This window comes from Patagioenas fasciata, chromosome 10 (genome assembly GCF_037038585.1).
Source record: "Patagioenas fasciata isolate bPatFas1 chromosome 10, bPatFas1.hap1, whole genome shotgun sequence".
Lineage (NCBI taxonomy): Eukaryota > Metazoa > Chordata > Aves > Columbiformes > Columbidae > Patagioenas > Patagioenas fasciata.
This window is the reverse complement of record NC_092529.1, coordinates 17,958,338-17,978,288: the sequence shown is the minus strand read 5'-3', so window position 1 is coordinate 17,978,288 and position 19,951 is coordinate 17,958,338. Positions and strand designations below refer to the sequence as shown.

General features: G+C 37.8%; 1 protein-coding gene across 2 annotated transcripts in view; it reads right to left on the bottom strand.

Moving 5' to 3' along the window:
• SUCLG2 (succinate-CoA ligase GDP-forming subunit beta) overlaps window positions 1-19,951 on the bottom strand; it is a 126,590-nt gene that overhangs the window by 71,242 nt on the left and 35,397 nt on the right. For both annotated transcript variants that reach the window (XM_065845505.2, XM_071813250.1), the window contains 2 exons: window positions 458-557; window positions 244-334 (listed from right to left, as the gene is read on the bottom strand). In XM_065845505.2, coding sequence (XP_065701577.1) covers window positions 244-334; window positions 458-557 — 191 coding nt within the window. The remainder of the gene's footprint in view (window positions 1-243; window positions 335-457; window positions 558-19,951) is intronic.

The window sequence follows — 19,951 nt, the reverse complement described above, 5'->3', positions numbered from 1 at the left end:
ATTCCCTTAAATACCGGTAGCAAAACTGAATTAATTTTTCTACCACTAGGAATGCTAAAATCGATAAACAAAATACACACACACAAAGAAAGAGAAAGTAACTTGTTTGCTTTCACCAACTAGATGCAACCAATCAGGCACTGGAAAAGGAAAGAAAAAACTAAATCTGCTCATACGCCCCAGCATATTAACGCAAATCACAGTTGAACACATACCTCAACTTTCAAGAGATAAAACTCTTACCTTTTTAACTGTCACACCATCCTTTGGAGTTTGCTTTGTTGACAGATTGTACCCAATCATCTGTTTAGCAAGCTGTTCAACAATCTTAGGGCTACAAACAAAAGAAAAGGGTTAGTTTACTGAAAGACATTAAAAGAAACAGTCACATAGCTATTTTAAACAGTTAAATATTACAACAGAAGCAATTTATGCTTCTTCAATTTTAAAGACTTACTCTTTCGTTAGATGAACTCCTCCTTTCAATCCACTATTGAAAACACCTTTTCCTCTCCCTCCAGCCAGAATCTGTGCCTTCAGAACAATTTCCTTCGCCTCTGTATAAGAAAAACACATTTTTATTCTATCATGGGTCATTTTTCAAGCTTGTTAGTGTACGTTTAAAAATAATTTCCAGGTAAGAAAACAACAACGAGAAGTTGTTCATAACTAGTGAGCAGTAAAACAAGAATCAATTCAGCATTTTTATAAAGCAACCTTGCAAAAAATAATTATTCAAGGAAGTTAAAAGATAAATATATGCTACTTATTAGCTGGATAAATATGTCATTATTTAGATCAAAACCATGCTATTACAGCTACACAGCCTGCACAACAAACCATATAACCAGCATACAGTTTGATGGCTTACACTAGCACAGTTTTTAAAACGTTCATCAGATCACAGTTTGTCCTGAATGCACAACAAACAAATGGTCATCAAGGAAAATAAATCCCATTTCTTGCTCTGCACATGTGTAAGCAAAGCTATGGCTGTGGTCTTAGAAGAAGAAATCCCCATCTCCAAAGGGCAGGTGAGTGCAGAGCAACAGCAGTAGCTCTGAAAACACCTTCATCTGTTGGTGAGGCATCACTTGAATCTTTGGCAATGCGAGTGCAACAGTATCTTGGTAACAAGAAGGGGAAGCAAGCCAGTGATAAAAGTAATTGCACCCAGGCCCGCGTTCCAACCAGAAGCAATCCTGACACACGTATGGAGTAAAACAAGGGAGAAAAGAGAAAAGAAATAAAACAACAAACAAAACCATCACTCCTAATCTCTGCAGCTCCAAAGAGTAGCTTCTTGAACCCTAAAGACCTGCCAGACACCTGTAAGATGTTTATTAATACTGAATACTGTCACTTTGCGCATTTATCATCATATTGCCAAGTATATTACAAAGTCTGAGATCCTAATATTAACATATCTTTAGGTACCTAGAAAAGGCTATCACTGTTACCCTTTTGTGATTGAGTCAAGTCCCTCTAAAGTCTCTGTAAATCTCTGATTCCAGTGATGTTTGGATTAGGTCACACATTGAATCAAAATATTCTAGGAAAGTATGTAAGAAAATAAAGAATATATTATTAAGATGGCAGATTTACTGTGTAAGTGGCACAGAGGAAAAGGATACATTCAAACAAATACAGGTTTTCTAGGTTTGTATTAGATACAAATATTTTACAAAGGATTAAGTGTAAATTTGGAGGTGTGGCAATTTTTGGCGTAGACCAGCTCTAACACAGCATAATTTTAAAATTCCAGTATAGCAAATTTCATTAAACAGAAAAAAAGTTGCATCTTAGGATAGAATAAATATTATGAAATAAATACTCTATTTCCTTTATTAAGACAGAAATACATTTTCAATGTAGCTATTGCTAGTACTGTACTAAGAGATGTTAGATTTCCAAGCTTCTCAAGGCTCCTCCGCATATTTATCCATTCAGCAACATTTGACACACATCATTCTGAACCTTTAAAGCACCCTCCTCGAAAATACATACTCATGTTCTGGGCTCCCTATTATTCATGCCACTGAAAGGCAGATAACAAGGAAATTTAAATGGAACAAAAAGTTTTGTATCAAGTGTTTCCTAACCACACAAATTATTAAGATGAATTAAAACTATAAATCACTTTCCAACCTGCAGCAGACAACTCTAAAATCACAATAGCTGCTGTGAGAAAGACTCCAATACAGTATTGTTAATAGATGTTACAAGCATTTAATTAGATCCGGTTTAGGTGCCAAACATGCCGACAATGTGAGTTTTGATTGTCAGTGATACATGATATTGATTATGCGAGTGATCATTACCCTCACTCCTAACCAGCACGCTACTCGAGTGCTGATAATCTTCAGCTGACTACAACAAACGAAGTTGGAGAAAGGAATTAATGTGTACATTTTTATAATCCACCAGAGGACTATCAAGGCAATACAATAACTTCAGGGAAAACAACTATCAAAGACATTAACAAATATACTAGAAAGTAAGCATAACCATGTACAGATTAGACCCGAAGAACTAATCAATAGAGCAGCTGAGCAGAGCACAGTGCAGCAGGTTCCGCTTGCCCTGGGGGAAACCAATAGGAAGCAAATTAATTCAACAGTTATTTGCCCAAGCTCTGTAAAATGAAGTAAACCAACCAGATCTTATTTTGCAGTAACTGAGCTTGATTATTCAGTACTTACCAAGTTGATTGACTACTTAACATCATTTTATTTAAATAGTTGATTTCCAGAAATGCTCACACGAAGTTTTTATGCTAACTCCTGCCTGAATTACCAAATTACGTTATAAAATACTACCCTGGAAGAAAAATGTGGTTTTAGCTGGTATGTATGAAGTAATTCACTGTCACATGTAGGCTCTAAGAAAAATAAATAAATAATCTAGAAAAACCAGTATGCAAAGTCAGCATTAAACACATTAAAACAACAAGCTGTAATAATTTCCATTAGCACCCTTCCAAACTGCTGTAGTAACACTGGGAAAATGTTTAAGCAGGATTGTGTAGCTATAAATACTGGATTTGAAAAGAACCTAGGACAAGCAACATGGCTTTACACCACCATGAAGTACAGTACACCACTTTCAACAGCACTGCATTGGGTCATTAAGACTTCAATTAACTTCTGTTTATTATTGACCGACAAACCTTTCCCTAAACTTAAAAAAAAAACAAAAAACAAAAAACAAAGAAACCCAAACAACAAAACAGACTTCTTCTTAAGCATGCATAGATCTTTTGACACAGACCTAAAATTCTCTTTAGCATCCAAAACAACACAAAAAAAGACTGCTTTTAAGTGTCACTAATTTAGCAGCAAGTAGCTGCAAACTGCTCCGTACAGACTAATGACGCGTTTCTGGTAACAGTATGTGTTCTTAACTAATTATAACTTGAATACATTAATATCTCAGACTTTACAGTTCATGCACTGCATCTTACATTTGGGTTTTTTCACATTCATCTACAGAAAAAGCGAGACATGGACACTTCCAAAGAGTCCTTTAAAAAACTGAGCAAAAAACAGTTTGTTCCCAAGTCAGATGCTAATAAGTAAGCAAGACCTTTACTTCTCTAAAAAGTCCTCAGAGTCGAAAATTTCACAACTGTACTTGAGTCTCACCACATTTCTAAAAAAAATACAAATAAAAAAAATTTAAATCTAACCACAATGAAAAAAAGCCTCAAGTACTTTTCTTCTAAATGAATTCAGGTGTTTCAGTAGGACAGGATATAACACTGAGGGACAAGCACCCTCTACATTGCATTCAACAATACATCTCCTTCCCTTCAGTCAGCACTACGAATACAAAAGGCAGTGATATTCCTTGCAATTGGAATAGGCTCAGTTCTATAATGAAAGCCTATTTAAAATCAATAAAATCAGTCCTGCTTTTGGGAGCTATGATTACTCTAGTCCACTGTTACTGCTTGCAGCAAAAATGAACAGCTTGTTCTCAGCCCACTGCTGTGTATATTTAACTACTGAATTCTTGATCAAGAAACAATATACTGAGAACCACAGTTCTGCTAGTTATATGGTATGCTAATTTATTACCTGTGAACAACTTTCCATTATTATTGATACAACTGTGTGCTTGCAAATTAGGCGTGTTAACAATTACTTTTAAATGTTCTGTAGCTTATCAAAAATAAACTACTGTAAAGGACAATGTAAGACTGCACGGTAATAGGCCTCTCTATTGCCTGTTTATGAACAAAAGATGTTCTATCAGAGTACTCAGAAGCACTTTGCAAGGCATCCCACGCTACAGAATTAGAGTACGGGACTGAAAGAGAGGAGGTCTTGCATGAAATCCTCATCACATTCCATGTGACTTCCAGCAGTTTGGCTTTTCTATCTCCAGGGGCTCTGTGAAAATTAATTGGGCAACTGCACCTCTTTCAAAAATGCAGAACCCAATTCAGTATTACATGAGTGTCTTTGTAGCCCAGTGCTGGGTAACTGAGCACAGGAGAAGGGCCGACTCCAAACCCCGGCAGCACCGTAACTCCTGCAGCAGCAGCAAAACGTCACTGGAAATTGCAAAAAAGATGGAAGTAACTCAGTGTCATGGGAGCCATGCAAGGAAGACAAATTGAGGACATGCCAAATCGATGTCTTACAGAAGCACTGTCTCCTTACTGACCCAAACGTGAGCATAAACACTGAGTTTATAAACACGAGAGCTGTTTCCACAACGGCAGCAGGCGTTAATGAGACTTCTCCATCCTTCAGCATGCACGGGAGGACCCCAGCCCAGTGTGGTTAGGCAGATATTAATTAATTTCAAGAACTTTGCTAGTCACCCCTCTTTGCCTAAAGTCATTAAGCGGTGCTTGATGAGCAGAACTCTTTGAGCAAATCCCCCTTCCCACAGTCCTGAAAGAGCAAGATGGGGCACATGAACCTGCAATCAGTTTCAAACTCTCCACCTTTACAAAGAGGCAGAGGCCAATCTAGTGATGTTGTTAAATATTACAGACATTTTCTGATAGCAATTACACTTCATTTTGGACAGCACAAGCACTACAAAGACATCAGCAAAACCCAGAACGCCTACACACCATTGCTACTCCCGTTTCCTCAGTGTTGATGCAAAAGTGGAAGTTCTCAAGTGTCCTGCAAGGGTTCTAGATAACCTCACCCAAACTGTGTATCTGCAGCTCAGAGCTTTTCTTCCAAAGCACTGGCTTCCCCTTACAAGTCCTGAAAGGGTCAAGTTTGTCTTTCTGTTGATGTGGTTTGGTTTTGTTTTCTACCTACCTCTAGTTGACCCAACAGTAAGGAAACCAACCTTTGGGGGTTTCACCTGTCCCGTTCTATTGTTGTTGCTTTCTTCTCTCGATTTTTAATGCTACCACTACCACCCGAGTTTCTAGCTTCCCTTTGGGAAAGACTGGTTATAATGAATTTCCAAATTTCAGCCATCCTATTATACTGCTCAGGCAAGATCCCTTCAGGTGCTTATTACTTTTTACACTCTGGTATACTTACTTCAGCAGAAGAAAGGAGAAGAATTAAAGCTATAAGGAAGACCATAATAAACATAATACAATAATAAAACATTGTAAGAAAGCCTAATTCCCAAATCAAACACTTAATCTTCAAGTCGCTGCAATAACTTTGCACATTTGGGTCTCTTTACACAAACTTGCTCTGAAATCTGTGACAGCTTTTCCCAAGGAGCAAACATTGCTACTGCTTCCACTGCTCCCCATCTCCTGAGTGCTCTGGGGTGCAGCGGCTGGGAGCTCCCACGCTCTGCCACAGACACAGATCGAGACGGGAAAAAGCAGCTGTCCACAAGAAAACACCTCCCACATCTACAAAACTATCAGTGTGCTTAAAAGTGTTTAGAATGAAGTTAAACAATGGATTTCTTCCCCCTTTAATTTTAATTTAAACTTCCTTCTCTCTGCTCTTTTCATTCTTGTGCTCTGTAACAGCGAATTGCTGGAGAGAGTCCAGCATAGGCAACAAAGACACTGAAGTGAGTGGAGCATCTCCCGTGTGAGGAAAGGCTGAGGGAGCTGGGGCTCTGGAGCTGGAGAAGAGGAGACTGAGGGGTGACCTCATTCATGTTTACAGATATACAAAGGGTGAGTGTCAGGAGGATGGAGCCAGGCTCTTCTCAGTGACAACCAATGACAGGACAAGGGGTAATGGGTTTAAGCTGGAACACAAGAGGTTTGAGAATTTGAGAAGAAACTTCTTCCTGGTGAGGGTGGCAGAGCCTGGCCCAGGCTGCCCAGGGAGGTTGTGGAGTCTCCTTCTCTGCAGACATTCAAACCCGCCTGGACACCTTCCTGTGGAACCTCAGCTGGGTGTTCCTGCTCCATGGGGGGATTGCACTGGATGAGCTTTCCAGGCCCCTTCCAACCCCTGACATTCTGGGATTCTGTGTGAAAAGAATTATATTCTTACATGTCTAGTTTCTACAACCTTTGGTTTTCAGACTGGTTTAGAATTAAAGTTAAATAAATCATCCTTTTTATAACTCCATACTTTTGAATATATTGTATATTTATTGCTAGATTATAAGCCTCATTAAAATCTATAATGATAAATTAGTCAGTCTCTTGATTCTGTCACTAGTGTTATTAATTGCCTTCATAACCATTACTATACACTCCACCGGTGATAAAAATTTTAAAGCTAGGTAAAATCAACTTAGCTAAAGCTCATTCTTAATATTGCACTCAAACCTTCTCAGAATAAAAGTAATCAAGTATTCACATGTCCTACATTTAACTTAAACCTGATAAATTACTTAAACAGCAAACTGAGCCTCATTGGATCCAGCAGCACCACGATAACACATTGAAAAATATGCACATTAAGGCAAGAATAAAAAAAGTAGTTCTCACATTAAAATTATTCATTGTATGTGCTTGTTTAAAACTCCACGGGATATCTTATTTCTGATATTTTCCAGCCTCTAACAGTTTTTCTTTTCAACCTACGTTCTCATTATTTTTTACATAGATTTCCTCTGTAATAAATACAGGGTTTAGAAAAACTAATGTTTGTCACGTTTGCTTGCAAACGCAAGAAGAGACATGGTTTGAACACTCAGCAGGGAGGGGAGCAAGTTCTTCATTGGGTGGAAGAGCACTGAAATCTACTGACAAGCGAGCGCCAGCTTTTCCTGCCAGCCCTCGGCAATGTCCGTTCCACAGGTAAAACAGAGGCAGCCACTTTCTGTAACCTGCAATGCCAACCTGGTATCCTGCGCCAGCCTGCAGAGGAAGTGCTGAACAAAACAGGAAAACTCCCGCAAACTGCTACAGTGTTCTTCCATCACTAAAACCTCCGGTTTCACTCTTGCAACTTTTACACTTTGTAATGTTCTTTATAATATTCCCAGTTATTATTATTTTTCTCCTCATGAATTCACTTTAAGAGACTGTAATAGCAAGCAAATAATACTTTTCCTTGTGTATTAGTTACAATCCCTATGACCTGACACCACCCAGGAAGCTTCCCAGGATAATCTATTACACACTGATAAATTTGGGCATGCAAAATCACGTTGTTTAGTAGACTTGGAAGGTACCTGTTGTCCTTATAAAACACATAGATACATTACAAGACTTGCTTTCTTAAACAAGTATCATTTAAATAATTGACATTTTACCAGAGGTTTTGCAAATAATTTCTTTCCACCCTTCCCTTTTCCCTAGACTACAAAAAAAAACAACCCAAACAACTTTTAGTGAAATGAATAAACTGTCAGCTTTGTTTGTATCTTTACCTTTTAAAGGGATTTCAAGTTTTCCTTGCAAATACGGTTGGAAATACGGTTGGGTTTTTTTGCCTTTGTTTTTTTAATAAAACATATTTTAAAGTTAGCAGACTCAAGCAGTTCGTCTGAGTCCTAAATTCTTGATTGAATACCATAACACCGTTTGTTTTAACGCAATTCAGGGAACAGGTTTTATGCAATCTGTAGTGTTGAAGTCAAGCAGTCATTAAGAACAAACACTGTTCTCAGCCCTAGCTGCAACAATACACACACCTGTTTTCCTGGAACGCTTTCAAAATTTCATTCTTCGTGATTACGTGTAAGGCACAAAAGGCAAAAAGTCTTCTCCGACTAATTCTTTTATCCATTATTGAACTGCAGAGATGATTTTGAAAAAATTGTACAGAGCGTAGAAAGTATAAAAAATGGGCAACATATGTCAGTTTTTTCATAATTCACTTTTAGGCGTAAAAGAGTTGTTGTAGCAGAAGATACTTTCAAACATGGAGCACAAAACAAGAAATTGAAGCAAGTAACAAGAGAATTCACATGGTAAAAACCAATTAAATATGCAGGGTATAGACACTGTAATGCTACCACCACTACTTCAGGTTTAACAAATTCAGGATGTAACACACGTGTCAGGTAAACCCTGTTCGAGTACCAACTTAATAATTAGTCATTTGCTGAGCACGGTCTTTGTGTGAACGCCAGCTATGCCCAGAAAGATCCTTAAAAAATAAGCATTAAAACAGAGGGAAAAGGTAGAAGAAATTTGGAGCACATCCCACAGTGGCTGCTGGGCACACAACCAACAGCCTTCAATAGAACGAGAAACGGGCCAGGGCCAAAGGGAAGCATCTGAAGGTAGAGCAGCTTTAGATCCAATTTCTGCAGGTTTGCCAATAATCGGGCAGGACAAAGTCCCTTCAAAGGGTTTTAGTATCTCTTACTGCCCCAGAAATACCAGGACAAACTGACCTGACAGCTTGACACGTGCACGCACTGCCCAGCCTTCGGGACCTCCCCACTTCCACGGTGCTTGACATCACCCCAGCAATGGTCATTCCTCTTCTTTATGATAATTTACGGTGACACAATACTGATGCTTTCATTAAACAGGTAGTTATCGCTTGATTTTAAGCAAACGCTAATACCAGCTTGGCATTTGAGTGCATGCATAAATATTCCCCTGAGTGGGGTTTTGACATATTTCATGAAGAATTTCTTAATGACGCTCCAAACCTATAGCTCTGCTACAGTTTGCATTTTTACCCAAAGCAATGAAAATACTGAACCGCTCTGACCTGAAAATTTTCATTTTTAGCAAAATCAACGCTTCCTTCTCAGAGACAGTTACTATTAAACAGTTCTGCTCTCTCTCTTAGCCTTATATCCCTTAGTTTTTGTGTCATTGTGTAGGGCTGCATTCAATACCACACATTTTGCTATTCAGACCATGAATAAAATTAATCCACCTCAAAATTACAAACACACAAAAGAACAGGAAATCTGGCAGGTGTTTTGATCTGAATCAAGTCCAGTAGTAGCCAAAGTCCTCCAGTAGTCCGATTCATTATCCAGCTTATGTGGCGGAAATAAGTACAAAGGTTTCACTGTATTGCCAAATAATTTATTGAGCCTCTGAAGAAAATCATGCTAAACTGGTCATTATCTGGGAAACACCTGGATGGGAAAATGATCACATAGAAGAATCTACGTCTGCCTTAGTAGTGCTAACAACAGAGAGTTGGAAAGGATTACTTTGGAGCTGCTATTCTACATGTGCCCTCGACACTGATTTGCTACCCCCCACCCCCTGCCAAAAACAATCTAAAAATCTCCAACCTCCCCCAAACAAACAAGCAAACCAACCAACTCCCACGAATAATCACCAACAAAAAACCCACCGCCACCTTCCTACTGCACATTAAAAAGAACTACTTATGGAGAGGAATTACATACTTAAAAGAGGATATTTAAGACCACAGTATTTACCACTCAAATGTAGTCTCATTTACTGAGGTATTTTCTGTTTGAAGAAGAAAACATCAGACTCCACAATGAAAATAAACCCTACCTCATTTTAAAGCAATTACCTTTTTCCAGCATGGCTTCTCACAGACATCTGATAGCAGGTGCAAAATCCAGAAGGAAAATCTAGTTAAATCTAGTAACAGAGATGCCGGGCACTGGGCTTGCACAAGGCTATGTAACATTGAAGTTATTTTGCAGATGTAAGTGGGACTAAAGTGATGAACAGCTATGACTCTGGCCATCTGGAGTAGCAATGAATTTCACCCAGAGTGAAAAGAAAATCCAAGAAGAAAACTACCTGAACTGGTTCTGATGTTTCACTCCTGTCAAGTGGAGGTCAACTAATTGGAGACTTGTAGGCAAAAGCTCATTAATTTCCAGAAGTCTGGATCTAGAAAACAGAGTTGTTCAAGTTTGAAACAGACAGAGAAAGCTCATCACATAAAGGTTTAGAGATGACAAAAGACAATGGAATACAAAAGTATCTGCTTAAAATATAGAAACACTGAAACCATAATAATATTTATTTCTGAATATATTTTCCTGCATAGTTTGCCTAAAATCCTTGTAAGGATTACTGGTATTGGTTTTTACTTCATAAAAAACCCTACTGCATTAACCAGTAAAAAAGTAGGAAATAATTTAGCCCCCTGGCAACCGGTAAATATTAACTACTGCAGGCAGATGAAGTTTCATCCATGGTAAGCATGACTGTTTGTAACTTAATGTCAGATAATACCAGTGATATACTAAGCACAACTAACAGAGAAAGGATATACTAGCATCCCTCTCAGATTTTTGTTTATTCATCACATATGTGGAATAGAAGCAATTGCCAAAATAATCTAATATTAGAAAAAGGTTAAGCAGAGACCCATTATAAGAGTCTGTCAATATTTAATTCATTTTTTCAGACTTAATTGTTTCATAAAAAGAATATCTCACTGATCCATGATACACTGGGGAATTTAGATTCAAAGCAAAAAAAAAAATTGTTTAGAAGATGAAGCATCAAATCTTTATTACCTGGATGATGTTCTTTCTGCAGCCCCAGAAAGTTAACCAACTTATACAATTCCTTTACATGCACACGGTAAGCCAAGACTTTCAATGCAAAACCATTCAGAAAACATCCCTGCCAATGCTAATTAGCCTTTTAAGAAAAATAACTTCCTTTAGATACTTTTTTTCTAGATTTCTTTTTTGTTCTGTGATATTTTCTTTAATATCACACCATCTGCAGACACTTGTCAAAAACATTAGAGAAAGGCAATTTAGGGAATGTTACAGATAAGGAAAAAAGTACCACTGTGCTTTTCATAGCTTGGTAATTCTGACAGTCTGTCATCTTGGCGATTTCTTCTTTTTAACACCCTTGTATTAGAAGTCTTCAATTTTGATTGTTTGGTGGAAGGAAGATAATGCAAACTTTACAGACTCAGCTCTGAAGACTCACTGCATATTAGGAGCGGTCAAGAGAGAAAAAACCTCAAGGTTTAAATTTTTACTGCTACTCATTGAACATGGGCCACAAGAGAGACAATCTTGCAACAACTTTGTTGGGTAAACCAAACAAGCTTCTACTTGCTTAAGCATTATGAAAGAAGATGGAAGCAAAAAATGGGACAAAAGCCTTTCATCCCCTCAGACAAGCCTTTAATTCATGAACCTAGCAAAAGTATTAATGATTTAGATCACAATGTAAAGCAGGTGTCAAAATACACGTTGCATCCTTAATTTTAACCAGCAGCTTGTTAGCTGAACTGCTACTCAGGATGATGCACTGAACCAATGTTTGCAGCTTCTCTTCTTGTCTTGGTGTCTCTGCCCCTTGGTTTTCTTTATGGATTTATAAGGAGTTGCTTGTTACTATACACTGCTAAAAAATACTCTGTATGAGGACACTGGAAAGTTGTTAGCTCTATTAACTTAGTAATAGATTTCTGAGTGTGATTTCCAATTAATTTCATTTTCCTCAGTCCATGAGAAGCCAAAATTAGAGAGAGCCATATGGTGCTTCATAAATAACAATTAAAAGTTATTTTCTCATCTTTAAACACTAAAAAAACCCCATAAAAATACATATGGTTGCAATGACATGAAGGAAATTAATCTCTGGAATGTCTGCACATGTCCAGGACGTTCCAAACAGTTCCTCAGCCTTTTCCCCATTCACACATTTCTGGTCCATGCTAGACCCTGGATGTAACAATTAATCACAGCGTATGTCTCAAGGATCATAAATAAGAGCTTTCTTCTGAAACTGGAACTTCATAACAACAGCTTGTATGAAGATCCATGTAGCGCAAGTTGTGTCATTATTCTGATATTCTTCACCTTTACCTACTGCACAGATCTGTTAACAGTTTTCTTCCTACGCAGCCACAAGTATCTGCACGACTCTGTCAGACCGCGTGTCAGAGACGGGACTGCGAGCCCGGCAACTCACTACAGGACCTTGTCATTTTTCAGCGGGTAGGAATTCACACTATCCGACACAGGCATGCAATTGCGACAGAGAAACTACTCTATGCCAAGTAAGTGAAACTTAAGCCGCTGGTCTACATGATCCCTCCCCAGCCAGCTGCTTCTTTCCTGCCCTTGCTCATGCCTCGGGTATGTGCTGACTGCAGAGCAATTCGATCGGGGAGCACTTGAATTACAGAAACTCTTAACGTCTCCTAATGTAAAACGGAAATAACAAGGCTACCTGCCTCATCGGACTATTTCGAAATAAAACATACGTAAGAGAAGTTTCCTTAGAAGCACCTTGGATAACTGCTTTTACTACTGGCTACTGCTGGAAGTGATATTCTATTCTGGCAGAGATATTCTATTGTCTGGCATGAAGATCCAGATGTGCCAAGCACATGCTGGCCTTGGGTACCGAGAAAGTGATATTCACCTCTAGTACAGTCACATGTCAACACATTCACTCATAATATAAATTATTCTTATCATCTGCACATTGCCTGGGGATGATATTAACAAGAAATTTTGCCAAACAAAAAGCATTAGGACTAAAATATATTATAAACTTGGGCATCAATGGACTACTTTACAGTCATGGGAACTGTATCCCTTTCAAAATATACCTATCTTTAAATCTGCAGATTTTTTGCATTCAAAAATAGCATATTACTATGATCTCTGTCAATTCTCAAGAGTGTTATTCTGTCAAATTCATCTTTTGTGGGAAGACATTTTGAGGCTATACTGAGGATAAGCCAAAGACAAGAAAATCTAACATCCTTTCGAATTCATATTCACAGGAATATTTTTTCCCTCTAACATCTATGTATTTCTTCTATATATGCACATATATGCAAATCCACCAGCGTAATGATTTCATTAATCTAAAAACTTAAAACAGAATATGCATGCTTTAAATTACAGAATATACAAATTAAGATGAGTGAAAGGACAAAAGAAGGGGGGAAATTGATAGCTTTTGTGAGTGTTTTTTGTTTGTTTAGTTGGTTTGGTTTGTTTGTTTTTTAAAGAGCTCCGTTTGAAAGCTGTTTGCAAAAATAAACACAGAAATACTCAACTAGTGTCAGGGCTGTAATCTCAGTGTTAACAACCTAAAAGCACTTAGCAAGAAGGACACATACCCAAGAACTCCACAGGTCTGACTACTAGGGCACATATTACAAAATAATATATATATATATATGTATACACATACATAAACACACATACACACCTTATAAATTTACCTATTAAAAGATAACAGAATGCTCAACAACATTGCTTCCCAGCATAATGCTCTTTTCCCAAAATCTACACTTCCATAACATATTACAGGTCAGTAGGTCTAACACCAAGCTCAACAGACACAGTTAATGCCGTATCTTACTGCTCAGCCATGAAGAGGCAATGTCAAATCCATAGACATCTAGACAGTATGGCACAGTGTAAGAAATGGGATGTTTCTGTCATAAAAACCTTCCTTCTTATTGAGCAATGTGAGTATCTTCCTGTTACTCTGAGTATCTGAAATTCTGTATTAAAGGCAATCTGGTTTAAATCACTAATCTTGTAGTTCCATTGCTGTAAACACAGGAAAGTGAGCCCCGGCACTTAGATCTTTCTTCTGGAAAGACAGAGAGGTATCGGTGCAATTGAAGGGTCCACTGCTTGCATTTCATGCTGATATTTGCTTTAGATTTTCAAGAATCTGCAACATGGTCTACATGATTCAATCCAAGCTGGGACATGACACAGACACACAGTAGGAGTAAATATCTGGCAGCCATCTGGGAGCAAAACAGCCCTCCACAGGTGATTCCTCCTAAGAAAAGAGCTCCAACCATTTAGTGGGATACACTACCTCAAAGACAGTTGTAAACATTTGGCCATTTTCCCTTTCAGAATTACTTTTAAAAGTTCGCTGGGTATTTAAACTAAATACCATGATTTGCTAGAGAAACTAGATGAAGTCTGAAGGAAGACAATTTTCTAAGTAACTCCACCTAAGTACACATTTTCAGCAATTAACAAGGCATAGATTTAAGTATTTCCTGAAGATCTTTTCTGAAGAGGTCTGTGACTAATTAGCTGATTAAGGATAATACAAAGGAAAAAAACTGTGTTTCATATTTCAAGTTTTACCTATGCAATAAAACTACAGGAAAGAATGCATACTACAAGGTCATTTTAGGACTTGAATTTGTGATCTGATTCACCCTGGATATACACCTTTGCACTTTTCTCATAAGAATAGTACTGTAATGAGTTATTTGGTTGTTAATACAGTCCCAAGCATAAAAGAGTAATGCAATCCCAGTGGTTGGTATTTAACAGTTTCACAGTAAAAGTAAAAAAATGGTTATACCTTAAAAAACACAAATGTTAACTAAAAGGAGGATAAAGTTTACTCTTTGTACACTAGTGGCAGTATAAACCTCATAAATATTTTAACTTTCAACAAATACTGAAAAATAGCATTTTACCTGCTAAATTACTCCAAAAACACTGCTTCTAAAATTGTATGTCTTGGAGTACAGTCATTTATCCCAAAGTGACATTTCTAAGAGCAATCACTGATTTCATTTAAATTCAGGATATGCAAGTAATTATCAACCATGCTCATTGTTTTACAATTTGTTCCCCCAAGAAACATTATCTCCAGCATGTGTCCCAAACAAACCTGCATTAATCTAAACCGTTCCTTATTCTCTTTTTCTGCATTTTCTTTTTTTTAACACAATCTATTTTTTACTTCTTTGGATACAAAACTTCCTATTGTTTCATGAGGGAACACTGTTTTTCAAACTCATCACAAGCATAGCTGTTCTGATATGAATAGATTTTTCTTCAAAGTAAATCGGATGCACAGCCTCTGGACTACAGTTTTAAAGCCAAATATATTGGATACACGAGAAATGAAATCAGATAACATACACAATAATTTTCTTTTACTTTATTACTGCTGATCTGAAACTGAACATCTACAATCACGTCTTTTCTTTTAATTGACTAGTATAAAATTGCTTTTCTGATGTTAGCTTGGCTTACTTTTGCAGAACCAAGTTTGCGTTTGCTACAGGAATGTTTAAGTAGTGGCAAGGAAATTGAGGTTAGGTCCTACTCACTGGCAGCCTGCAGCAAAATTGAAATATCAACAATTTCCTGGATTTTTAACACAGGGAACGTAGTTAGAAGGCAAAGAGATTTAAACAAAACCCTAATATGTCAATGAACAACGACCTGTGTAAAACGAAACGCTCCATCCTTCAAGGCAGCCCGTGTGGTATCCCAAAAGGCCAAAGCCGAAGACAGAACAAAGCATAAAGGTCCACCATCCCCAGGGCAAAGTACTGTCAGTGTGCTTGTAACCCAGGAAAACTGCAGAGGGACGAGGGACCTGGCAGCAAAAGAATATCAGTGATGAACCTGAACCATCTTGTGAAATAAAGTAATTTCCCCTAGGAGTGGGTTGTTTCATAGCTTTGCACAGCGCAGCTCCAGAGAAAAACTTCATCCAGCGCTGCAGAAAAGGTGTTGATAGAGAGAACAAGGCATCTGAGGCTCTGACCTTGGCCACCCACACTAGTCATGTGTGCTACAGGCAATAAACTTTCATAAAGCTCTCAACTGTCCTAGCCTAATGAAAGAAACAGGACAACAAATAAAATTGAAAATTAACAGCAGATTATATTCAGCAGACACCTACAGCAAACTTCTGCTTTCCTGTCCAAGAAGTGAAGGGATAAAGTATCACAAAACCACTTCCATGACATCGCAGACTGAGTGGGCAGAGTTGGCTGTTTTCTGTCGACATCTCCCAGGAACAATTCTGTTAATTAATTAAGCCAACAGACAAAGAAAGAAAAAACTTGCAAATCAGCACTGTAAGAAAACCAGGTGCATTTCATTACTCCTACTGTCTTTTTTCTATGTGGCTTCTTATCACTCAATCCAGAGCATTAATTGTCACCAGACGTTAAGATTTGACTCCACAATGAACAAGCAACAAGTCGTATGAAGCGGCTCAAAAATCTACATAGATCAAACACACAGAAAGATTTTTATTGCTTATATAATATTGACATTTGCCTTGCCAAGCTATTACACAGATCAGTGGATTTGCTTTCAAAGCTTTCATTGGACACACTTGAAGTGAAGGAGGTGGTCTTAGAACTTCTCAGTGCTCAAGGAAGTCTTCATCAAAAATCACAGGCCTGAACTTTATCAATCACTCACCATTTGTGACAATCATTTGGAAGCCTTTTCCAAAAGTTCTGTTTTTCAAAAGCTACAGTGCAGAGTACTCTTCCCTGAAAACACCAGACTCTCCAAAAATCCCAGATTTGCCAGCTACAATTGCTGTTTTTGAAACTTCAGACCATCTGTATTTGAAATGAGCATTCTGTAGATAGTTATTGGCATCTCCACCATGCCAAGACATGCCAAAGCACAGAGTCCCAAAAGCAAACACATTCTGCCTCCATGGGTAAAGACCCAAACATAGATACAAAACTTACATACAAAAATATTTTCCTGCAAAGATGCACCTTACATCAGAATCGACCCGTTTATTTCTTATAATATCCCCGTAATTAACATTTATTATGGCGCCAAAAGTGATGCCTACACAATAATTGTCTCCAAAAAGTGGAAAATACATTAAAGTCAAACACTTTAGTAATTACTTTCAACTTTTTACATTGCTGCAGAAGATAATTAATTTGCTTTGTAAAATGTCTTCCAAGTTGTTTTTCAGTTTGGGGTGTTTTTTTGTTTGTGTGATTTAAAGAAAGTTTTCACACTCCTCCCTTCTGTTTTTCCTGCTGACACTTTAATCTCCTCCTCTTGTAAACATGAGATTATAAGAATAAATCACATTTTATTTATTAAAGGTAAAAATATTATTCAATACAAAGCAGAAAAGTCAATCTCCATAAAGTTTCCCTCTACAGCGACTGAAATTAGTTTTTATATGAAGATTCAAATATGTATCCTGCAAGCCGCTTAAGCAAGAATAAAAGTACTCTAACTGTACATGGGACTGAATATTTTTTGTCCTGCATTACACAGTGTGCTTTAAAAACACCTGATAGCTTTGGCCAGTTCTAGAGAACTAAAACCAATGACAATTCTTCGAAATGTAAGTATTCTGCAATGACGAACCTGAGTCATCTATAGAACTGTTGCCTATATTAGCACCAAAGAACCCCACAAAATTAGTATAAATTAGTATTTTGACTTTTATACTAAGGTGACTTTCACTCCCAACTTCATTGATGGGGCGGAGGTGGAGGAGGGGGAAAGCACAAAACCTCAACCAAAACCTTGATTCTTCTGTAAATGTATTCTGGTTGGAAAAGCGCCTGTATGAAGCACACCAGGGAGCAGGAGTGCAAGCTGCCCACATCACCTTGCCCTTTGTTTAGATTGTCAGTTTTTCCTTTTGATCTTTCTTTGCAGCTGAAGAACCAAAAATTGATTTTCCCAGTTGAACTAAAGTAGAAAAAGGACAATGTTTTATTTAAGATCCTTCACTCCCACACATAAGCCTATTTCTTTCTTTACATACAGAAGAAACTTTTTGTTCTTGTAAAAAAAATTTTTCAAGCGGCGAATGCTCTCACTGTACTGACTGTGGTTTTGTAACAAAAAAGAGGGAGATGTATTTAAACATACCAAATATTGGCCTTCTGCAGAGAAACACACAAATACCACGAACCTTCTAGAGTTACAGAAACAGAGCTTCAGGGAAGCAGCAGTCGCACCTGTTAGGTGTCTGCACAAACCTATGCTACTAGCAATGAACAGTCAAACTCTTGCTTATAGGCAAAGAGAAAGCACAGCTCACATACTTAGATAAGTATAAAGCCAAGAATATATTGCAAAAATAACCATCATCCTAACAATCTAATAAAAAACAAGTTTTAGTCTAGATTTATTAATTATAGAACAAGAAAGAATACTTATTATCTGAAAAAGTTTCAATAATAATGCAGTTAAAATCGTCAAACAACTATTTAGTCATTTCTACCTCTTTTCCTGGAGTTATGCCCATCCTTCCAGTGCTCTTCCAGGTCCTCAGGATGACAGTTTCACTCTGGTCTAGGGGTGTTAGAGCAAGTCATCACCATCTGAAGTCCTTTGTTGGGAGGAATATGATTTTCACTTTCATGGTTTCTTCTTCCTTAGTCTAAGATCCACACATTTTTTTAAATTTGCCCTTTTTCTCACTGGTTCATGGTCATCTGTATTGACAATATACACTGCCTTTTACAAATATTCGATACCAGTTCTTTGTTCTCCTTGTTAATGCTAGGACTGTTTTATCCTGTTCATGGTCTGAATTTCTTTACCTGGCCATCAGTGAGTTACTCATTGCAGTGGGATCTCCAGCATCAGGCCCGTGCTCTGTCTCTCATCACCCCATATGTGTACTCAGCAAATTCTACATAACTATGACTGAACAGTCTGTAGTGGGGCCAACTTCTAATAAGTTTAAATCCAAGGAATACAATTCCTTGGGATCCTCCTTAAGATACATGATTACCTTTTTAGAACTTGCGAAGAGGAGGAAGGATACATAAGACAACCAAATTTTGTCATCTAATGAGGCGCCTTTTAGTTGGTTGAAAGATACAGCACCACATACGCTTACTGGAATAAGCAGTGACTATGTTTGCAAAGAAAGAGAACATGCAGCTGATTTAAGTGTTTTGAACCCATGTTGAACCTATAAAGGGACTGACATAACAGGTGAACAAGCACATCTCAAATGTTCCCATTCTTTATGCACGGTGCTATTCAGCAACTTCTCAGCTTCAGATGAGTAAGACTGCGGATCAAAGTCGTGTCACAAACTTGTGAGCAGCAGATGACCACATCTGTACACCGGCTTTATAACCACGGTCCAGCTGAGAGCTTGTAGGTTCAGCTTGTCTCTTATTCAAACGACAAATATGTGACCTAAGCACCATTCCAATGGTGCTCTCTCTGACATCCTGACAATGGTTAAGAGCTGGTTAATATTTTGTAAGTTAAGGTCAGCAAGGTGCTTTACCATAGCTGAAAACCCACTTCCGAGCTCCTGCTCACAGTCACTTAATTGTGTCTGTCTGGTTTACAATAGAAGAAGTAACTGCTGAAAAGAATGTTACAGAAAATTATCACTTTACTCTGCAGAAAATATTTCCACATTTTACTGAAGTGTCAGGTATAGGATAGGGCAGTTTTTCTTTAAAAGGCAAAATTTTTGTGTGATGTTTTGTTCATGCTTCTGCTATCTCTGCTACACCAACCTGATCACTTTCAGGTCAAGTTCTGAGCTTATATTTGAGGCTGTATAAATTACATCTAAATAAGGGTCACAGTTAACTCCCGGAAAGTCTCTTGAAGTATAATTTACCTAATAAGACGCAAAAGAAGAGCGATCACATAGCTAAACAATTCTTAGAAAGACAAGAGAACACATAAACGTTGCCCTACCTGCTGTTAACTGCACTGATTGCATTCCTTTCTGCACAATTGACCAAGTATCGCATCATATAGATAACATCAATGATATGCAGTCCCTGTTAAATTACATATGAACCTCAGCCCTTAAAAATCTTATTCTAGTGTTGAAGTTTAGGCTGATGACAAAACAAAATAAACCAGTAGACTTTTCTGAAGGAAT